This window comes from Alligator mississippiensis, chromosome 3, assembly GCF_030867095.1.
Source record: "Alligator mississippiensis isolate rAllMis1 chromosome 3, rAllMis1, whole genome shotgun sequence".
Lineage (NCBI taxonomy): Eukaryota > Metazoa > Chordata > Crocodylia > Alligatoridae > Alligator > Alligator mississippiensis.
In genome coordinates this window covers 119361593-119379546 of record NC_081826.1, presented here as the reverse complement: position 1 = coordinate 119379546, position 17954 = coordinate 119361593, and the positions used below count along the sequence as shown (strand labels likewise).

Genomic DNA, 17954 nt, shown 5'->3' with positions numbered 1-17954 from the left:
TGACCTAGAAACTTACCTGTCTGTAGTGCAAAACTACAAACAATAAGAGATCATTATTAGATTAAAATTTATTCTGAGATCTACAGTCGTCATGGGCAGGTGGGGTCAGACCCCATATTCAGACAAAATATGCTCTTGTGGGAAAAAGGAGATAAATGAAAAATCATTATTTGTGAAAACCTAGCCATATGTAAACTTGATTGCAAGGACATTACTAAGAACACATCCTGGAGCAATTATCACCCCCCACATAAAAAGGTGAGATTCAGCACTTCAGTGAACCAACAAGCGTACTGATGGGAGACCATGCAACAGACATATAGTTAAAAGACACTAGAATCCAGAACAGCTTTTTCCTAACAAACATAGAATTTGCACAACAGTGTGTGCAAGACATAGTTAGAAAGGATAAGAATCAATACTGAAAGGTCATATGAAAAAATCATACGAACCGAGGCAAGAGCAAGTAATCAGCATAGGAAAAGAAAACACTAACTACTAATCATTGTGATACAATTCATCACTATGAGATAATTTGTTGAGCATGACAATGAGGTAGGAATCTGACTGAGGGCTTAGAGGTTTTCTTGTTTTGTTTATAAACGTGTTAGAACTAAGTCTTTGGAACTGCCCCACGTAAGAGTCAAAACACAGAAGTAAGACACTACAGTTCATGGAAAAAGATACCAGAATGGTTTCTCTTCCCCTTCATCCCCATCCCAAACTACTCTCCAACTCCAATTAAAGTAAATTTAAAAAACACTGAACATCATCTAAAAGTAAATTCAGGAACTGCACCTATAAGTATTTCCTTTTAAAAAGAAAAGATACAAAACAGTACCATAGAAGCAAAATATATGCAATTAAATAAACAAAGCTAACAAAAAAAAAAATCTCTCATTTTTAGTCTTGGACCAACCCAGCATGTGGTATGCAGAGCCAGTAAAAATATGAGATAGAACTGCGACTGCCAGCAGATAAACATTTTTTTTTTTTAATTCCTTCTTTGCATTAATCTGATAGAAACAAAAATTAGAAAGCTAAACATTGAAACACTCTACTACTGATCAGAACCAAGTTTGTAACACTGGTCTGTTCAGCATATTACATGTCTCATCAGGCCACAAGCCTTAATTAAAAATGTGGGTTTTTATCTCCATGAAAACATTCTCTTTAACTGATTTTTGGCCACCTTTTCTCACGCTCAGCCCTTGACAGCAGAGGTGTCAAACTAATCTGGCCCACCAGAGCAGGATCTCTGGATCAGTTTGTAGCTGGATCGGGTCATGTGGAGCCAGCCCACAAGCCCCATGGCAAGCCTGACCTGGCACCATGGGCAATGCCCACTGCCCAGGTGCCTTCTTGAGCCAGTCCTGGTTGGGCCCTAGATGTCAGCATGTACTGGGCCCCCCACTAGATATGGCCCTGGCACGGTCTAGTCTGGACAAGTCCTGAAGCCTTTGCACTAGGTCAGTCCAGTGCAGGTGCCACACAGTTCATGCCCCAGATTAACCCCCCTGTGCCACAAACAGCACCTGCAACACCAGGTCCCGCCTGTAAGTCTTGGGCTAGCCCAACATGCGGACCCAGCCTGGCATCTAGATGTCTTTACCCTTACCTGCAGGCTGCATATTTGCCATCCATGATCTAGAAGCATGGGTGCTAAAGTTATGGGGGAAAGTTAGAGGAAAAATCATAGGTTCCAATCCATAGGTCTCAGACTGAACCCACATGCTGCATGCAAGACACACTGGCACCAGCCTTGTGTGCTGCATGTGGTAGATGGAACCAGCGAGGTATGCTGCACATGACACGTAGGGCTAGACCTGGTGCCATGAGTGCTACATTTGGCACAGATGGCCAGTCCAGGGTGTTTTCTCGGATGAGTTCTGTGCACTGACTGACTGAGGCCAGTCCAGATCAGGCCCAAACAGCACACGGCTGGGCTAGCAAGGCAGCTGCATGTAGCATGTTCACCCTCTACTGGTCCTGCTACTACATCTAGAGCAACATACTATGCCACAGGAAGTAGAGGTGGCAAAATCTGTCCCAATTATACTACTGGAGGACTTATAGTACTGTAGGAGAGTACCAACAGCAGAAAAAAAAAGTCTCAGCAACAATAAGAATTGCATTTGCTAACAGACACTGAAGAGTCATGAATATTTGCAATATGAATATCAAAAAACTACTGGCTGGGCCTGGGTAAATAGTTTTAAGTGGAAGTAGCATCTGTACACAACAGTAAGTAAAAATGAAAACATAAGCAACAGAGCATACCACCAATCCAAATATGCTACTTCCCTATCACATTTCCCTATTTATTAAAGTGTTGGTGAATGCATAGGTGTTTTACACCGGCAATAATAATATAACCACCCCTTCTGAATTAGAGTCAGTTGAATTAAAACAAACAGTAAACTGTTTGGGCCATTTCATCATTACAGGTACTGTACTGGTTATTTTCAATTTGCAGAGCATGCATTACATTTCACTCTAATTTAACTGATTAGGCTAGCTAGATGCTAGCTGTGATAAAAATACTGATGGTAATGACTTTTGCTGCAGATCAGATGGATTATGTCATCAAATGAAATACCTCCTCTAACTATTTAAGTGACTGAAATGTTACTTTCTAGTTTGAAAATTCAAAGTTCAAAAACATTCTTCCATACTACATAAGAGAAGAAACAGTTTAACATTTGAAAAATTTTACCTGAATTTCTTTAAATATAAAATTTAATAATAAGTTTGTATAGTAGAAATACTATGATGTAGTTCAACAGCTAGAGAACAAGAATGTAACTTGCAAAAAAGGAAGGAACTATAGATTCAAAGATGTAGGGTCAGAAGGGACCTTGCAGATCTTCTAATCTGATCCCCTGCCATGGGCAGGAGAGAAGACTGGGCTCAAAAGACCCCAGCCAGGTAAACGGTGAGCCTCCTCTTAGACCCCCAGGGTAAGAGCCATCACCACTTCCAGATCCTAGCCACCCTGACTATGAAGTAGTGCCTTCTAATGTCTAGTCTAAGCCTACTCTCTAGCAACTTATGGCCGTTATTCCTTGTTACTCTGGAAGGCGCTCAAGGGAACAAGGTCTCTCCCAAACCCCACTGGTTCCCCCTAGTAAGTTTATAGACAGCCACCAGGTCCCCCCTCAGCCTTCTCTTGTGAAGGCTGAACAGGTTAAGGTCCTGTAGCCTCTCCTCATAGGGTCTGCCCTGCTGTCCCTGGATTATGCGAGTGGCCCTCCTTTGGACCCTCTCAATGCTGTCCACATCTCTCCTGAAGTGCAGAGCCCAGAACTGGATGCAGTACTCCAGCTGTGGCCTGACCAGTGCTGCATAGAGGGGGAGGATCACCTCCTTGGCCCTGCTTGCGATGCATCTGTGGATACAGGACAAGGTACGGTTAGCACTACTGACCACGTTCTCGAATTGTCGGCCCATATTCATCTTGGAGTTAAAAATGACTCCAAGATCTTTCTGCCACTGTGCTTTCGAGAAGGGAGTTCTCCAGCCTAGAGGTATGCTGCTGGTTCCTACTGCCCAAGTGCAGCACCCTGTACTTGTCAGCATTGAATCTCATTCTATTTTCATTTGCCCAGCCCTGTGACCTGTCCAGGTCCTGCTGTAATCTGTCTTTCCCTTCTAGTGTGCCCACCTCACCCCAAATCTTGGTGTCATCTACGAATTTAAATAGGCTGCTCTTCACCCTGTTGTCCAAGTCGCCAATAAAGAAATTGAACAGCATTATTTATAGTAGATGCAATTAACATCAGGTGGGTCATTTCATTTTCAAACTCCAAGTAACCCAGAAAGGTACTCAAAACCTGAGGTTAACTTGCCTTCTCTACACCCAGTTGTTTTTACTTCATGTTTCTTCAAATTTTGCGAACGAACAAGAATAGAAATGACTGCAATAAAAGTACAATAATACATTTGCAAGCTCCTGTTTGGAACACAGTCTACATATTCATTAGTGCACTAGTTACTGTGCATTAAAATTTAGTACTTGTATAATCAAGTCCTAAATGAATGGGCAGTAACTGATGCAACTGTGTAATAGTGCCAGCACACACCTTTTTAGTGGCACTACTGTGAAGTAGCCCAATAGATACTGCCAAGTAGCATATTAGCACTGTTTGTGCTGTGACACGCTACTGCGCATTATTAAACTACTGTGCAGTTAGCACCTCGTGTAGACACGCCCAGTATGGCCTTAATAAGAGGGTGAACATTTACAAATCAGTATCAGTAGTTATATGGATTTGAAAACTCCTTATCAATAGGGAGTAAAAACTGCCTAAAGTGGGGGGGGGCTTAAGCCATTAAACTATGCTCTCAATTTTGAGTTTCTAGACCTTGTAACAAAAAAATTCAAACAAGGAAATAAACAAGAAAAAAAAATCCCCAAACAAATACAAAAAACACATACTTGCAGCTGTAAATTAAGTGTAAACAGAAACAGTTTTGTGTTCACAATTCAGCAACTCCACAGCTCCAGAGGCTTTGTTGCTGTTTTAGGTGTCAAACAGCAATCTGAAGTTAATATTTAGGTGCACTGCAGCCACCAAAAAATAAATAAAAAAAATCTAGATAACAAATGAACCTATCAAGCTATGCTAATAGAGAGGTAGGACCAAGGCATTTTCTTTAAAAAGAAAGAGCTATCCCTAGAGAGGACAGACTGAGATTACTGCGAAAAAAGCACTTGCACCAAAGCCCAGTCCTCACAAACATTCCCACCCAGGTTCATGCAGTAGAAGGGCAATTATCAACCTCGTTAACATTGACAATGCTTATACAGACTCAAAGGATAATATGACCTACTATTTAGCAGTTGCATCTAAAGTGAATTTTACCTTCCCCATACTGTCAAAGATTTTAAGCAAAGTTATTAGGTTGTATGTTTTTGTTTAAAATAATGCTCACCTTTAATCTCAAATCCACATTAGATAGGAACTTACTGAAAGACCACTGCACTGATTATGCAGGAAGTAAGAGACCAATGAGAGCCTCAACTTTAATTGCATGGACATCAAGAAATAAACATCACAGCTTGCTGCATATGATACAATTTAAATTTACGCAAGTCTACTCCATCCATCTTTTGGAGAGAAATTCAGTATATCTTTTGTAGTCAGTCCTCCCAAGAACGGTTTGCAGGAGTCTCAACGCTGGTATTTATCCTGTATACTCCTCCTGTAACCCAGGCCTCTTCCTCTGAAGAGTTTTATTGGAGTTGCTTATGCCTGTCTGGGAACAATGGGGATTCCACACCTGTGTGGGACACTCAAATTGGTGAGGGGCCTGACTCTTCCTGACCCCCCACCCTGACCAACTTCATCAGGCACCACTGAATCCAAGCTATGTGGAGGTTCTCTCAGTCCTCTCGTGAAGTTCAGGTTTGCTGGGTTCAACAAATGGCAACAGGCCAGTTTTCAGTCTGCCTTCTTGGAAAAGAGAACAAAAATGCCTTGGATCTTTGCAGTAGGGTTGGAATGTTGTAGCAGTGGTGGTCCAAGAAAAAATAAGGCCAGGACTTTTTGGCACTACCTTTATTAGACCAACCATATAACCTTAAGGAAGTAGAACAAGGATATAAGACTACAGTCCTTATAGAAAAGCCTCTGTTTTAGACTGATTGCTACATATAAATTTGAAGCTCTGGGCATTTGTTTGGCACTCCCATTTTCTGTGTACATTGTTGAACAACTGCATTTCCTCCTACGCAGATTAATTATTGCTGCAATGTCACATGTGTGCAGTGAACTGGGTGCACCTGCTGTACCTGTTCTCTGGTTAGAGAACGTTCTTCTTTAGGCATGTCCACATAAAATTCTTTTTGCTGCTACTCTAGTCCCTTAAACTGAAACAAGAAAAGCAGAAAAAAAAAAAAAAAAAAAAAAAAAAAAAAAAAAAAGGATCAGTCACATCTGGTAAACCAAACAGAAGACCAATAGCAAAGCTGTGCTGTGTGCAACAAGCAAGTGAGAAATTAGAACAGAACTAGTTAAGAGCCTGGTTGTGTGAACAGTATAGAGCAGTGATCAGCAAACTTCCACAAGCTGCAGACCAAAACAACCCACCTCCAGTCTAACATGGGTGTTCCTGAGGGGCAGGGGCTTCACTCTGGGAGGCTGCTCTTGCAACCTTAAGGCAGGCAAGGTTCTTTGAGTAGATGTCTCTGCAGAGTCTCCCTATGCTGAAGAACGGCATTTATGTCCGAGAGCTCGCAAAAAACATTTTTTTCAACTATTTAGTTGGTCTAATAAAAGATATCACATCTACCCAAAGAACCTTGCCTGCTATGTGCTTAGACCAACATGGCTACAACCAACAACCTTGCAGCCTGTAATACTCCCAACAGGTACCTGCTATGCCACCACCCCTCAGGAAAGACCTGGGACCATGCTCACCATGTAAGGGGCTGCCAGCAACCACTCAGACCTGGTGCTGCTTGCTCTAGTTGCTGTGGCACCTCCTCAAGCCAAGCCAGCTGAATGCTCAGGCCTGCCTCAGGGCTGGGCAAGGCCCCATGGGGCCCCAGCATCACAAACAGGAAGGGGAAGGATACAGCATACCTACCAGAGGCTGCCCCACTAGGACCAGCCCCACTTCTTCCGCAGCAAGCCAGGGAGGGCCCAGCTAGGCAGCACAAAGGAGCCTTCCAAGTTTGGGCCACAGTAGCACAAGTGAGGTGGGAGGCACAGGGAGTCCGTCTCCTTGCCCAGGCCCCACTGCTGCAGAGGAGCCAGGCATACCCACCATGGGGCTGGGAGTCTCACTGCTGTGGCAGGATGGCCCCACATGATCCCTGTGGGGAACCTGGCACCTCCCTCCCTCCCACCCTGTGGTGGCAGGATACGACCACAGAAAAGGTCCGCAGCCCTGTCTCCATCCTCATCTGCAGCCCTAGCCCCTGCTTGTGAGGGCAAGAGGAAGCCAAGGCTCCACAGCTGGCCAGCACCCCCTAGTCACTCAGCCGTGCCTGCTGCTTCCTACCCCACAGCTCCCTGCCAGAGGCCTGGTGCCCACACCGTGCTGGGAGCATGATAAAGACATAAGGGGCTGGGGCCATTCCTGCTGGAGGTCACTAAGTGGTAAGTGGCAAGCAGTCAACAGTATAAATATAAATTATTGTTTAACTGTTTTCATCCCTAATGGACACAAGCACAGGCAAGCCATCCTGCTCAATGGGCCAGATCCAGCCTGCAAGTCATATGTTGCTAACACCTGCTATAGACTTTTTCATGTTTAAACAACTTAAAACTGCTTAAAATAGTGCAACCAACACATTTGGCTTATTTGCATATTTGCCTCAGAACATCTACAGGAGAGAGACCAATTAAGAATCAAACAGTTAACATGAAAGCTCCAGCAGGAAAAAGTGCACCACGGCAATTGGTTTGTCAGCTATAAAAATGTACTTCCTTTGGACATAAAAGGCTGCAGGCCTTGAGTTTTTTGCTTTAACCAGTGAAGTTACTAAGCATATCAAAGTAGAAAGACTTGTTTGTCACAGAGAGATGTGGCTGTAGAGTATCTGTAATCAGCGAGAGGGTAGAAATGGCTCTTTGGAAAAGTTGAACTACTGGAGATAATGGAAAATCTTTCCAGATGAAGTTTTTTTTTTGGTCAGGCTTTGCACTCAGAGCGGGACAAGTCATGAAATTGTCTCTCTTGAAATGCAGTGTAGAGGAAGAGTTCTTAGTGCCAGAAGTAAAAATCTTTCTACAGAAGAAAGTTCCGAGTACAACTCCTCTGTCCTTAAGACCATCTAAAGATGGGCTTATGACACTGACACTGTAAATGGGAGTGAAAAGTATGGCTCAATCAGATGCACATTTTGTCTTACCTATAGCTACTTAGCTTGTATCTCTTGCCAGTCTTTTCTCCTCACTCTAGTGGGGAAAGCTTGGTTTCATACTTTCAGTTCATTTTAGCTTACTAGGTTTCTTATTCTAGAAGCAACTCCCTCAAACTAGGGTATGAGATGCATGAACAGGCATCACACTGGCAATTCCATACCTGTTTTAGCTCATCCAATTACTCGATTTTTGAAGCACCATGCCTACCTACCACTCTATCCACCAAAGTAACTTTAACGCCCTGTTTGCAATGTCCAAATCCAGGCTATTAGTAACTTTTTCAAATTTAGTTTATGTAAAATAGCAGTTACCCCAAATCAATCCACTCTGCAGAGCAATGAATTACAAAAGTCTTCTTGGTGTCAGTTGGGTTGAGAATACCTAGTTATGCAGAAGGATAAGGAGTCTACCAAGTTTCTACATAAGAAGAAAGTGTTTCTAGGAATGTAAAAATCCCTTACCAGAAAAATCAAAAACGGATTATAGGGGCTTGAAAGAGACAGTGAAATGTATCCATCCAGATGGGAAAGATAACCAAGCAAAATGAGTGCAGGACAAAAGAATTTTGCCTTCTGTTCAGGTTTAATACAAATACACGGATAGGAAGCTGCTGCTAAGCCATGTAGTTTCAGACAGAGAAATACTAACAGCTTCTGGTATAATTTGTGCCCAAGTGCTCTGGTAGCAACTCACCGACTCAAGTGTGACTTCAGTTTCATACCTCCACCCTACTTTGTACCCCTGCAGAGTGACAAATGAAAGTTAGCTTTAACTTTGCTGCTTCTTGGGACAAATTTTGTATTATCTCCCCTCCCGCAACAGGTTCACAATGCTAACTGGCACGTGGCAATTCAGGTGCCACCTGAACATTCCAGTTTGTGACCGGTACACATCCTGTTTCATTTAAGCAAGTATTGACAAGGAAATGGAATGATTAACTTTGCCATACAATCAGAGCTTTTTCCTTATCAGAAGAATGAGTTGTACTAGCAGTTAGGAAAAACGACAAAAAAACCCACATTACAAAGATAAAAGGAGAGGCATGATAAATGACACTACCAGAAGCACCGTGACACATCTATAGGTCAGGTTTTCTTCCTGTCATGTATATGTACTAAGACCTTTAAGGTGGCAATGTTGTCAGATGCAAGATTTTGAAGGTGAAATGACAAGAGAAAGGCTAAGATCCTGCCCTTTAGATTAGATGTGAAGACCTACAGTTCTTCTCATTGTTGCACTCCTAAAGAGCACAAACCCCAGAACTCTTTCCAGATGCATTTCATGCTCTAATTCCCACCTAGGACACAGGAGCTAAAGGGCTATGAAACTGATACATTCTTCCAAAGGAGCCTGTAAGGAAGGTGTTGTGTCACCCAATTTTACCTATTCTATCAAAATACTAGGCCAAGACACAGAAAAGAAGTTCTGTAATACTCTGGTTCTACCAAAAATGTTGCATCGAATAAGGTTCAAATGTTTTGCTGTAGTGAGTCCCTTAACAAGAGTCCTGCTGCACAAATTTGGAGAAAGACTAGAGAAGGTAAAGAACCTGTGTGGGAGGGCTGTGTGAAATTTCGGCAACCATTTCGTTTCAGAGGTGTTTCAGCACCCAAAACTGAATTGAAACAGAAGGCTCCAAAATGTTTTGGAGAATTTCAGAGTTTTGGAGCCAGGCTTGCAGGGAAACAAAAACTAATAAGAGGGAGGGGAAAGGGGGGTGGAAGGACTGCTCCGATATTGACATCTAGCTCCCAGTTCAATTCCCCAGCTCTTCCCAGGGGGCTGTGGGTCCCCAATCTGTAGGCAGTTTCAGCAGGCTACCACTGCAGGCTGGGGCCGCTGGCAGCCACCTGGCACACTCCGTGCCAAGAGCCAGGAAGACCGCAATGCTGCCACTGGTCCCAGCCTGCAGCAGCAGCCCACTAAAACCCAGAGCACAGATCCAGGGACCAGCGCCCCCTGGGAAGAGCTAGGGGAATGATAAGAGAGCTGGGGAATCAGACCAGGGACCAGCAGGCTTGCTCGCCACTCTGTGCTGCTTCCTTGCCCTGCAACCTGGCACGACAGATCAGAGATCTGTGCGGAGGTCTCCTCACCTGCAGAGGGCACTGGCCCTCCCCTGGACGAGCCACCCACGGCCCCGTCTTGCTCCCCACTGGGGACTTTCAGCCCCAAGCCCCACCCAGCTGGGTAGAGCTATGCAAAGTTTCCCTTGCAGCCTGTTCAAAACAGATTTGGAGGAGATTCACAGAGCCGAATCTCTGAATCTGATTCAGATGAAACAAAACAGGACAGTGATCCAAGACACTGAAACAAATCACTGTCCTCGAAAACCGAATTGAAGCACAGCTGTTTTGCACAGCCCTATAGTGTGGTAACCTTTTCCTGTCACCTCCTGCAAGGCAGCAAATGTCCAGTGACAAAAAAGGATTACTAACTATGCCATTAGCTCGTTATATGAATTAGGAACAAAATATCACTTAAGCCAATTCATTTTTGAAGTTACCACTAGTCTTGGATATTCAACTTGAGATGCCATAGGATTAAGATTCTGAAACACCACACACTTAACCTGCCAGTGACCTCAACCTCAAGGAGAGCATTTTGGACTTTAAAATGCAAGCTCCTATACAGCTGCTCCAACCAAAATGTTACCAAACAAGTGTTGTTTCCTGCATATTTCCTGGACCATCATAGCTATAAATAATACTATTTCAACTAAAGTTAAGGAAAAAAAAGCCCAGTTCCAGACACATGTTAGGAGACCCAGACCTGCAGCCAAAAAGGTTAGCAAAGTGTTAGAGACAGAGAAAGTCTCTTTTAATTGGAAAGTGACCCTGACTTCGGCTGCATGGCTAACCCTAGCTATCAAGGAACTTAAGACGGAGTGCTGGCAACCTATGACCCATGAAGTGGATGGATTTGGTCCAAGGCAGAAGGGAGAAAGGGCAGAATCTGGGGCGTGGGCTATGCAGTTGCAGTTCTACCTGCTGCTCCACAGCCTTCCCTGCTGCTATCTCATGCCTGTACTTAGCTTCACCACCAATTCCCATTCCCAGTGGCAATGCAGAAGGTCAAACTGCAGCAAAGGTAAGCATAGATGGTTTTAGCATACCAGGGAGTTGAGGATTTGCAGTCCATGGCAGGGAGCTGGGTCACGAGCAAAAGGTCTACAGTAACTAAGGGCTGCCAACCCCTGATTGAAGATAATTACACCCTCTCATTCTTGTACAGAAAAATTACCCTTTTTATTTTACCTTTCACCAATTATACAAACAAACAAACAAACAAACAAACAATATTCAACCCTGTTATTTCCATAGTGTTCATCTCCATTCATCTACCAAGTATATAACAAAACTGATCACTATCTGACAACAATACTCTAAGGAGTTCAGCTACTGAGGAAAGTTACAGCAGCTCCCCCTGCAACTACTCGTATAGGCTACAGTACCTATGCCACATTAGCTTCATTACTGGCTACACAAATTACAACCTTTCTGTTTAGTAATATCAACAAGCAACATCTTTAAACATCATCTTTTACCTCTAGTATTTCTCCAGGTTTTGCCTCACAGGCTCTGTCTTGCTCTTCTAGCTTTCAACCACCACGGCTTCATTTTAAGCAGCCAGTTTTTATAGATACTCAAATATATTATACACCAATATACCACGACAAATTTGGCCTTTTCCAAAGCTCTTCTCCCTCAGAAAGGTAGGTTAGCCTCTCAAATCAGGTGTATACTAAGTGGCAATTTCAGCACCTGTGCACCATTTGCACAGGGATTGTGTTCACAAAGTTTAGGACACAGACAAAGAAAACAAACTTACAAACAAACAACAATCAGGCCCCTAAATTCTGCCTGAATTGACCACTGGAAGAGAGGAAGCTTTTAATATACCATCACTTTAATATACCACTGGTCACTTTCCACCTGCTCTTAGGTCGCAAAAGGCCTCACAAGGTTCTCAGCACATGCTTCCCAAAGAGTAATAGGGTTTGAAAGAAAGAGTGGCATCCAGGTGAGCAGAAGTTCCCTGGTACACAAAAGCTACAAGGCGGCAGTCTTTATTCAAGACAATCATTTTAACCATTTATGACCTATTAAGGTCTTCTATAAATTTAAATCAAGGCTATGAATGCCTGGCAGGTGGCTCTTTCCTACTGGCCTATAAGCTGTCTTATAACACCTCTGTGGAGAAAATGCACTGAAAAGAAGTGAGGGAGAAAAGGGGGAGGCTTCAGTAGCTAGACTTGGCCAAACAGAATTTATGAGCAATAAGAAAGTCAATCCAGAAGTCAACTGTTCACTAAATTAGGTATTCTTGTAAGGTGTCAGTTTATAGCAAGACATCACCCAAACCGGCCATTAGAGAAGTACTTTCCTGACAACCTTATTTTCAAAGTGCAAATATTAAATACTTGCAATGAAGCATATCTGAAGACAACTCTCATCTCTATTTAAAAGACAACAGCTTCAGTACCCATAAAAATAGGTGATGGAGGTCTGAACACCCAGAGGTAAGGTATGCTGCATGTGCCCATATATAATTAACTTCCCTTTTCCCACAAAGATCTGCAAAAGAAACATCAACAAAAAAATTTGCAAAAGCGAGCCCAACCATTTTATACAAAAGTAGAATGTTATTCATTTGACAGGCTGTTTAATGAACAGCTTATTCTTATTTCCACCAGGGATTCTTTTACACTGCAGACATAAATGACCACCATGCTTTTTCCTCATACGTCCACCAGTCACAAGAAAACCTTCAGCAAACCAGCATCCATGATTTACCTATCCAACTGCAGGAACTGCCTCCCTTATAAAATCATTTCAGGTAATGGAGAGCAAGATGTACTGCACTAAGCTGAAGACCAAGTTCTTGGGTGGCCAGTGATTGTGCAGTTGAGATTCTTCCCTAGTGTAGTTTAAAAGGAAAGGGAAATCATGTGGAGACCTTGGAATCAGAGTAAGAGCACAGCATTCAATAGCAGTCCCACTGGCCGAGTCTGGTTTCACTTGGTCAGCCTATATAAACGCTGGCAGCCAACACTACTCCTCAATCTATAGGGTAAGATGCAAAAAGTTAACAGCAGAAAGTGACAAACCAGATATGATCCGATTGTGGCCTGGACATTACATATGCAATATAAACACAGGTCTGAATGTAGTGATTTCTCTGTGGCCTCCTGTGATGAGACAGAGATAGCTTTAATAGTCATATTACTAAGTCCTGAGCTGGTCAACACAAGGTTGCATGGCCTGTTGTGAATAAGTTGCTAGATCAACTCTAGAGAAGCTTCTAAACTGCACCTGCTTCTGGAGAATGAATCAAGCCACTGCCAGCTAGACCTGTTAAGTTATCCCTTTTTCAGGTATGGCCCAGGCCTCTACTCACTTGCTAGGCAGAAGAGCTTATTGCAGTGGGTTCAGTCTCTTCTATTAGCATCTAATAGTTCCATTTAGGTCTACAGAAGACATCAGGCAGTTCTGTACAGCAACCATGTCCCATTTAACAAATTATGTTTGTTGCCCGTGAATCTGAACACGCTTGGTACAATCAGAGATGGAGAAGGCCATCCTTACTGTGCTAATATGTAGTTGTTATAAGCAATTAGTAAAAGGAAATATAAATTCTGCCCTTTCCAATCTTAAAAAAACATAATGCTTACAAATGGTGATGCACTGATGACAGCCTTAAGCATTCATAAGTACAAGCAACTGTTGTATAGTATCTTTCTGACACTTTTCCAAGTAACCATTCCTCCAACAGCAAACTGCACTGCACATATAACTGGAGTATGGACAAGGCATACCCATGCTAGCTTTTAGCTAGCTAACAAAGGCAACAATAGTGCTGTCACACCTTCAATACAACTACATCATGAACTTGCAACCAAGAACATACTCCAAATACAGGAAGGTTAGCACCTTCATTGGGTGACTGCTGGTCTTAGTTAACCTACACAGCATTAATGAAGATGTGGCAGCAAGGTTAAAGCTACCCCTGCTATGGACACATCTTCATTTCTGCTGTGGATGCCCTCAGCAGGAAACACCAAAACATGTTCACTTTCTGTGCGGACCCATTCCAGTCCTGGGCCTCTGTCCAAGATCTCCATTGTGAGAGTGTACTGTAAGGGAACTGTATAGTCAATCGTGACCACATGACAATTAATAACTAGCCTAAGGAAGGTTTATTTCACAAGAAGAAGATACCATTTGTAGGAATTATTGGTCTTTCAGATCACTGATTTTAAGGGGGGAAAAATCTTGTATACAGAAGACTTTTCAGGGATAGCACAGAAAGTTAGTGAGATGTGTACAATTTGCTCATGTAGACTAAGATATTACCTTAGACTAGTGATGTCCATCTGTGGGCCAGATCCTGCATGGAAGGCCACATCATTTGGCCCTTGAGTCTCCCCATGGGTCCAGAAATGTTGCAGCAGGAGGAACAGTAACTAATGCAGTCACTGCTCCCCTATCACCAAATTTCCAGACCCATGACCTGATTGACACATTTCTGTAGACTAGTCCTAGCCTGCAGGCTAATAGTTGAGCTCCACTGCCTTAGACACTATGCAGCAACAAAAGCATCTCTCTCTGGTCTGTGGAGCTTTCCAAATAAATCACTTGTACCATACAACAGTTCAAAGCTGCTAGAGCAAGCAGCTGCATGCAGCTTCTGCATCACAGAGCAAAGGGGGCTGTCACTTGGGCAACTACAGAGAGACAGTATATAATAGCACAGGGCAACTTTAAGGCTTCTGACAGATGGCTATAAGAGGCAGCAGATCAGGATGATAGCATCCACTGCCTCCTCAAGGCCTGGCTACAAGCCTGGGCCAATGGTGTCGCTGCCACCAGAGCTGGACCCAGCTGAGTACCAGCTGTCTGTAGAGAAGCGGCAGGCTGAGCTCCTGGAGATCTGCGCTCATTCCAAGTGCCACCACCAGCTGCAGCTCAACAACCTGTGCCACCAGGACCTCAAAGATCCTGCTTTGACCCATCAGACCTATGCTAGAACACACATCTATCCATATTTCAGGCCTGGTGCCAAGACATCAGTATTGGGAATTTTATGTGGGTTAGGACCTATTCTCTTCTTGTGGTAAACCTTCTCAGCAGATAGTGCTTGTAAAGACAGACTGATCCAGGAAGGCAAATATAAGCAACTGTTTCATCTCTCCTCTTGAGCCTGGGAACCAGATGTTGCAATACCGCGATTGGGCCGTTTGCAGAACATCCAACATCTTGTACAACGGTGAGACTGACTCTATATAAAAATAAACTGTATGTTACTCAGAGGGTGCATCTACACACACGCCCAACTACGCAGTTGTTACTGCACAGTCATTTCGTATTTGACTTAGCAAGTACTAAATGACTGCGCAGGAGTAATTTCCAACCCTACTGCACAGTAGCAACAAACTGGTTAGTACTGCACAGTAACATCAGTGTGACTGTTTGTGCCCACTGACGCTATGCTGCTGTAGCTCATCGCTACAGCGACACAGCATTTTGTGTACACTCGCCCTAACAGATGGCACAGCCAGAGAAGAATGACTCAGGGAGAAGTCGGGCTGAATGGGACCTCCAAGTTACCTAGGCCAAGCCCCCGCCCGACTTAGGAGTATCGCTGTCCAAACCACCCTATGCACTCCATCCCCTAAACTCTACGCAAGGCTGCCGTCAGCCCGCACACAACACAGACCTAACACCCTCACCTGCCACAGGCAAAGCAGGGGACCCAGGGTCCTACTTCTAAGAAATGCTGCCAATGTACATTCAAGAGCTCCCAGGATCACACGCCCACTACAGAGGGAGGCAAAGCCCCCCCTGCTCACCAGCCCCAGCTCGTACTGCATCTCCTCCGTGCTTCCCTGAGCTTCAGTGCCCTCCCTCCTACTGCACCTTGCTCAAACCCCAGGGGAGCAGGGACAGCAGAGAAAAGTGCAAGTGGCTACTACTGCTGCAAAGCCCTGCCACCCCAGCCCCCTGACGGAGAAACACCAGTGCTGCCTCCCTCCCGCCCACCTTTTCCATCAGCCTGCTCTGACCATGAGTCTTGCCGCCCGGCATCACCATCATCACTGTGGCTATTGCCGCCGGCTACCATCGTTGCTCCTGCTACCATCGCTTACCTGGCCCGTGATGCCCGTGATGAGCGCGACCTTCCTGGCACTCATGTCGCCCGCCGCGCAGCTAGAGCCGGAGCCGGGACAGGAGGGTGGCTGAGCCATGTGGAACGGGGAGGGCGGGGGGAGCGCATGGGCCGCCCGGAGCCGGGAGGGGGCGGGGCCGCCCAAGGGCGGCGATTGCTCCTCAGGCAACGGCCGCCGGGCGCGCAGGCACTTCCGCGTTCCGCCCCGCCCCGCTGCAGCGCGCCCACCTCGCCCCGCCACACCTGTCTCAACCCCGCTCCCTCCGGGCACTTGAAAAGCGAGAGCCGCCGCCGGCCGCCAATCACGAGCAGCTACAGAAACACGAGCCACCGAACCTGGCGGCTCTCGGGCTGCGATTGGACAATGGCGGCAAAGCCCGACTTCCGGGCTCCCGGGAGGAGGGGGCGGGGCGCCCCCTGCAGGAGGGAGGAGCACACTGCAGCCCGGGCCGCTGCGTTGCTCCTGGCAAGGGGGCGTGGGGCAGCTGGGCATCCCAGGCGGGACGTGAGGTAGCAGGTTGCGCCCACCCCCTCGCATTGGATTCCTGTGCTGCCCGTCCCCTCTGTTCTCTAGAGTCAGGCCAGGACAAAAAGAGTTTAAACTATATACAGGTTTATTAATATATATAATACACACACACACACACAACCCAAAAAGTGATATTAATAAATATATACACTTGTCATATCAGGCTTTAGTCTATAATTGGTGACCAGGAAATGATACCACCACCAATGGCCTCGAACCCAGCACAGGTAAGTAACTGATCTGAAATGGGTAAGCACAGGTAAGTCCAAATAACCAACAAGTAAATACAGGTGAGCAGCAAATAAATACTGGCAAACCACAGGGGGGTGGGTATCAACAAGGGATTCAACAAGACAGATAAATATATATTCAATATACAACAGATAAACAGCAACTCCCATTAGAAATAACAAAATATCAGGCACTATCTACAAAATATGAGGCACATGCACACCCGTCAGTGTACCAAGTCACTGGGAGTACTGGAGATTCCCCTTTGATGCTAGGAGCCTTGGCACTGCTCCAAAAAAGGGGAGAAGGAAGGGCCCCCAGAACCTCTCAGCCCCTCACGGGCTTGCCGGGGACCCCTTCCTTGCAGGGCCCTCTGCTAGACCCCCTTCCAGGGGCTTTCTCCCCTGTGGGAACCCTTTCCCCAGTAACTCGCAGCTCCCGTGGGCTATGTGGGGTCCCTGTCACCCCAAACTTGGTTTCTTTCAGCTGATGAAGATGTAGGCCTTTGGCTCCTGCAGGGCCTCTGATCCCCTCGCAGCCCTGTGCCCCACTTCAGCCACTGAGGGCTCTGCCTGCTGCTCATGGTTGGGGGCTCAGGCCGTCTTCTGTGGCTCCGAGACCCAGGTCCCTGCCTGGGACCAGGTGCACAACGAGTGTGCACGTGAGTCCTGGTTGTGTGCCAGGAAATGGCGGACCCGAGCTGCCTTGAGCAGTTCCCAGGGTCAGGGTCCCACTGCACCACACCACACTACCGGCTCTGGGTTTACGGCCTCACGCCAGGGGTTGCAGACCCGAGCTGTCTTGTGCAGCTCCCAGGGTCTCGCCCTGTGCGCCGCACTATGCACCGACTGGGGCAGAAGCCATCTGCCGCTCCTTCTGTCCAGCAAGAGGCGTCTTCAGGTACTCTTCAGGAAAACAGCATCCACCTGCTGGGCTGCTCTTCCTCAGCTCTTTCAAGCCCCGCTCTCTTCTCCATCTCTCAAAGCATCTGCCCGCGTGTCGGACATGCTGTTCTCTTATCCCCTCTGGAGGCTCTACCCCTGGATTGTAAAGGGATCAATTAAGGTGAGGTGGAGCCCATCTACAACCAGGTGTTCACCTTGCCCTGGGTAGGAGTGGCCCAGCCCTTCCCTAAGTGTGACCTAATTGGT

At 45.6% G+C, this 17954-nt stretch overlaps 1 protein-coding gene across 1 annotated transcript in view; it reads right to left on the bottom strand.

Moving 5' to 3' along the window:
• The window catches only part of GMDS (GDP-mannose 4,6-dehydratase), a 601282-nt gene extending 584906 nt beyond the window's left edge, over window positions 1-16376 (bottom strand). The window contains exon 1 of the mRNA XM_019490465.2: window positions 16024-16376. Coding sequence (XP_019346010.1) covers window positions 16024-16122 — 99 coding nt within the window. The 5' untranslated portion in view covers window positions 16123-16376. The remainder of the gene's footprint in view (window positions 1-16023) is intronic.
• Window positions 16377-17954: the final 1578 nt, after the last annotated feature.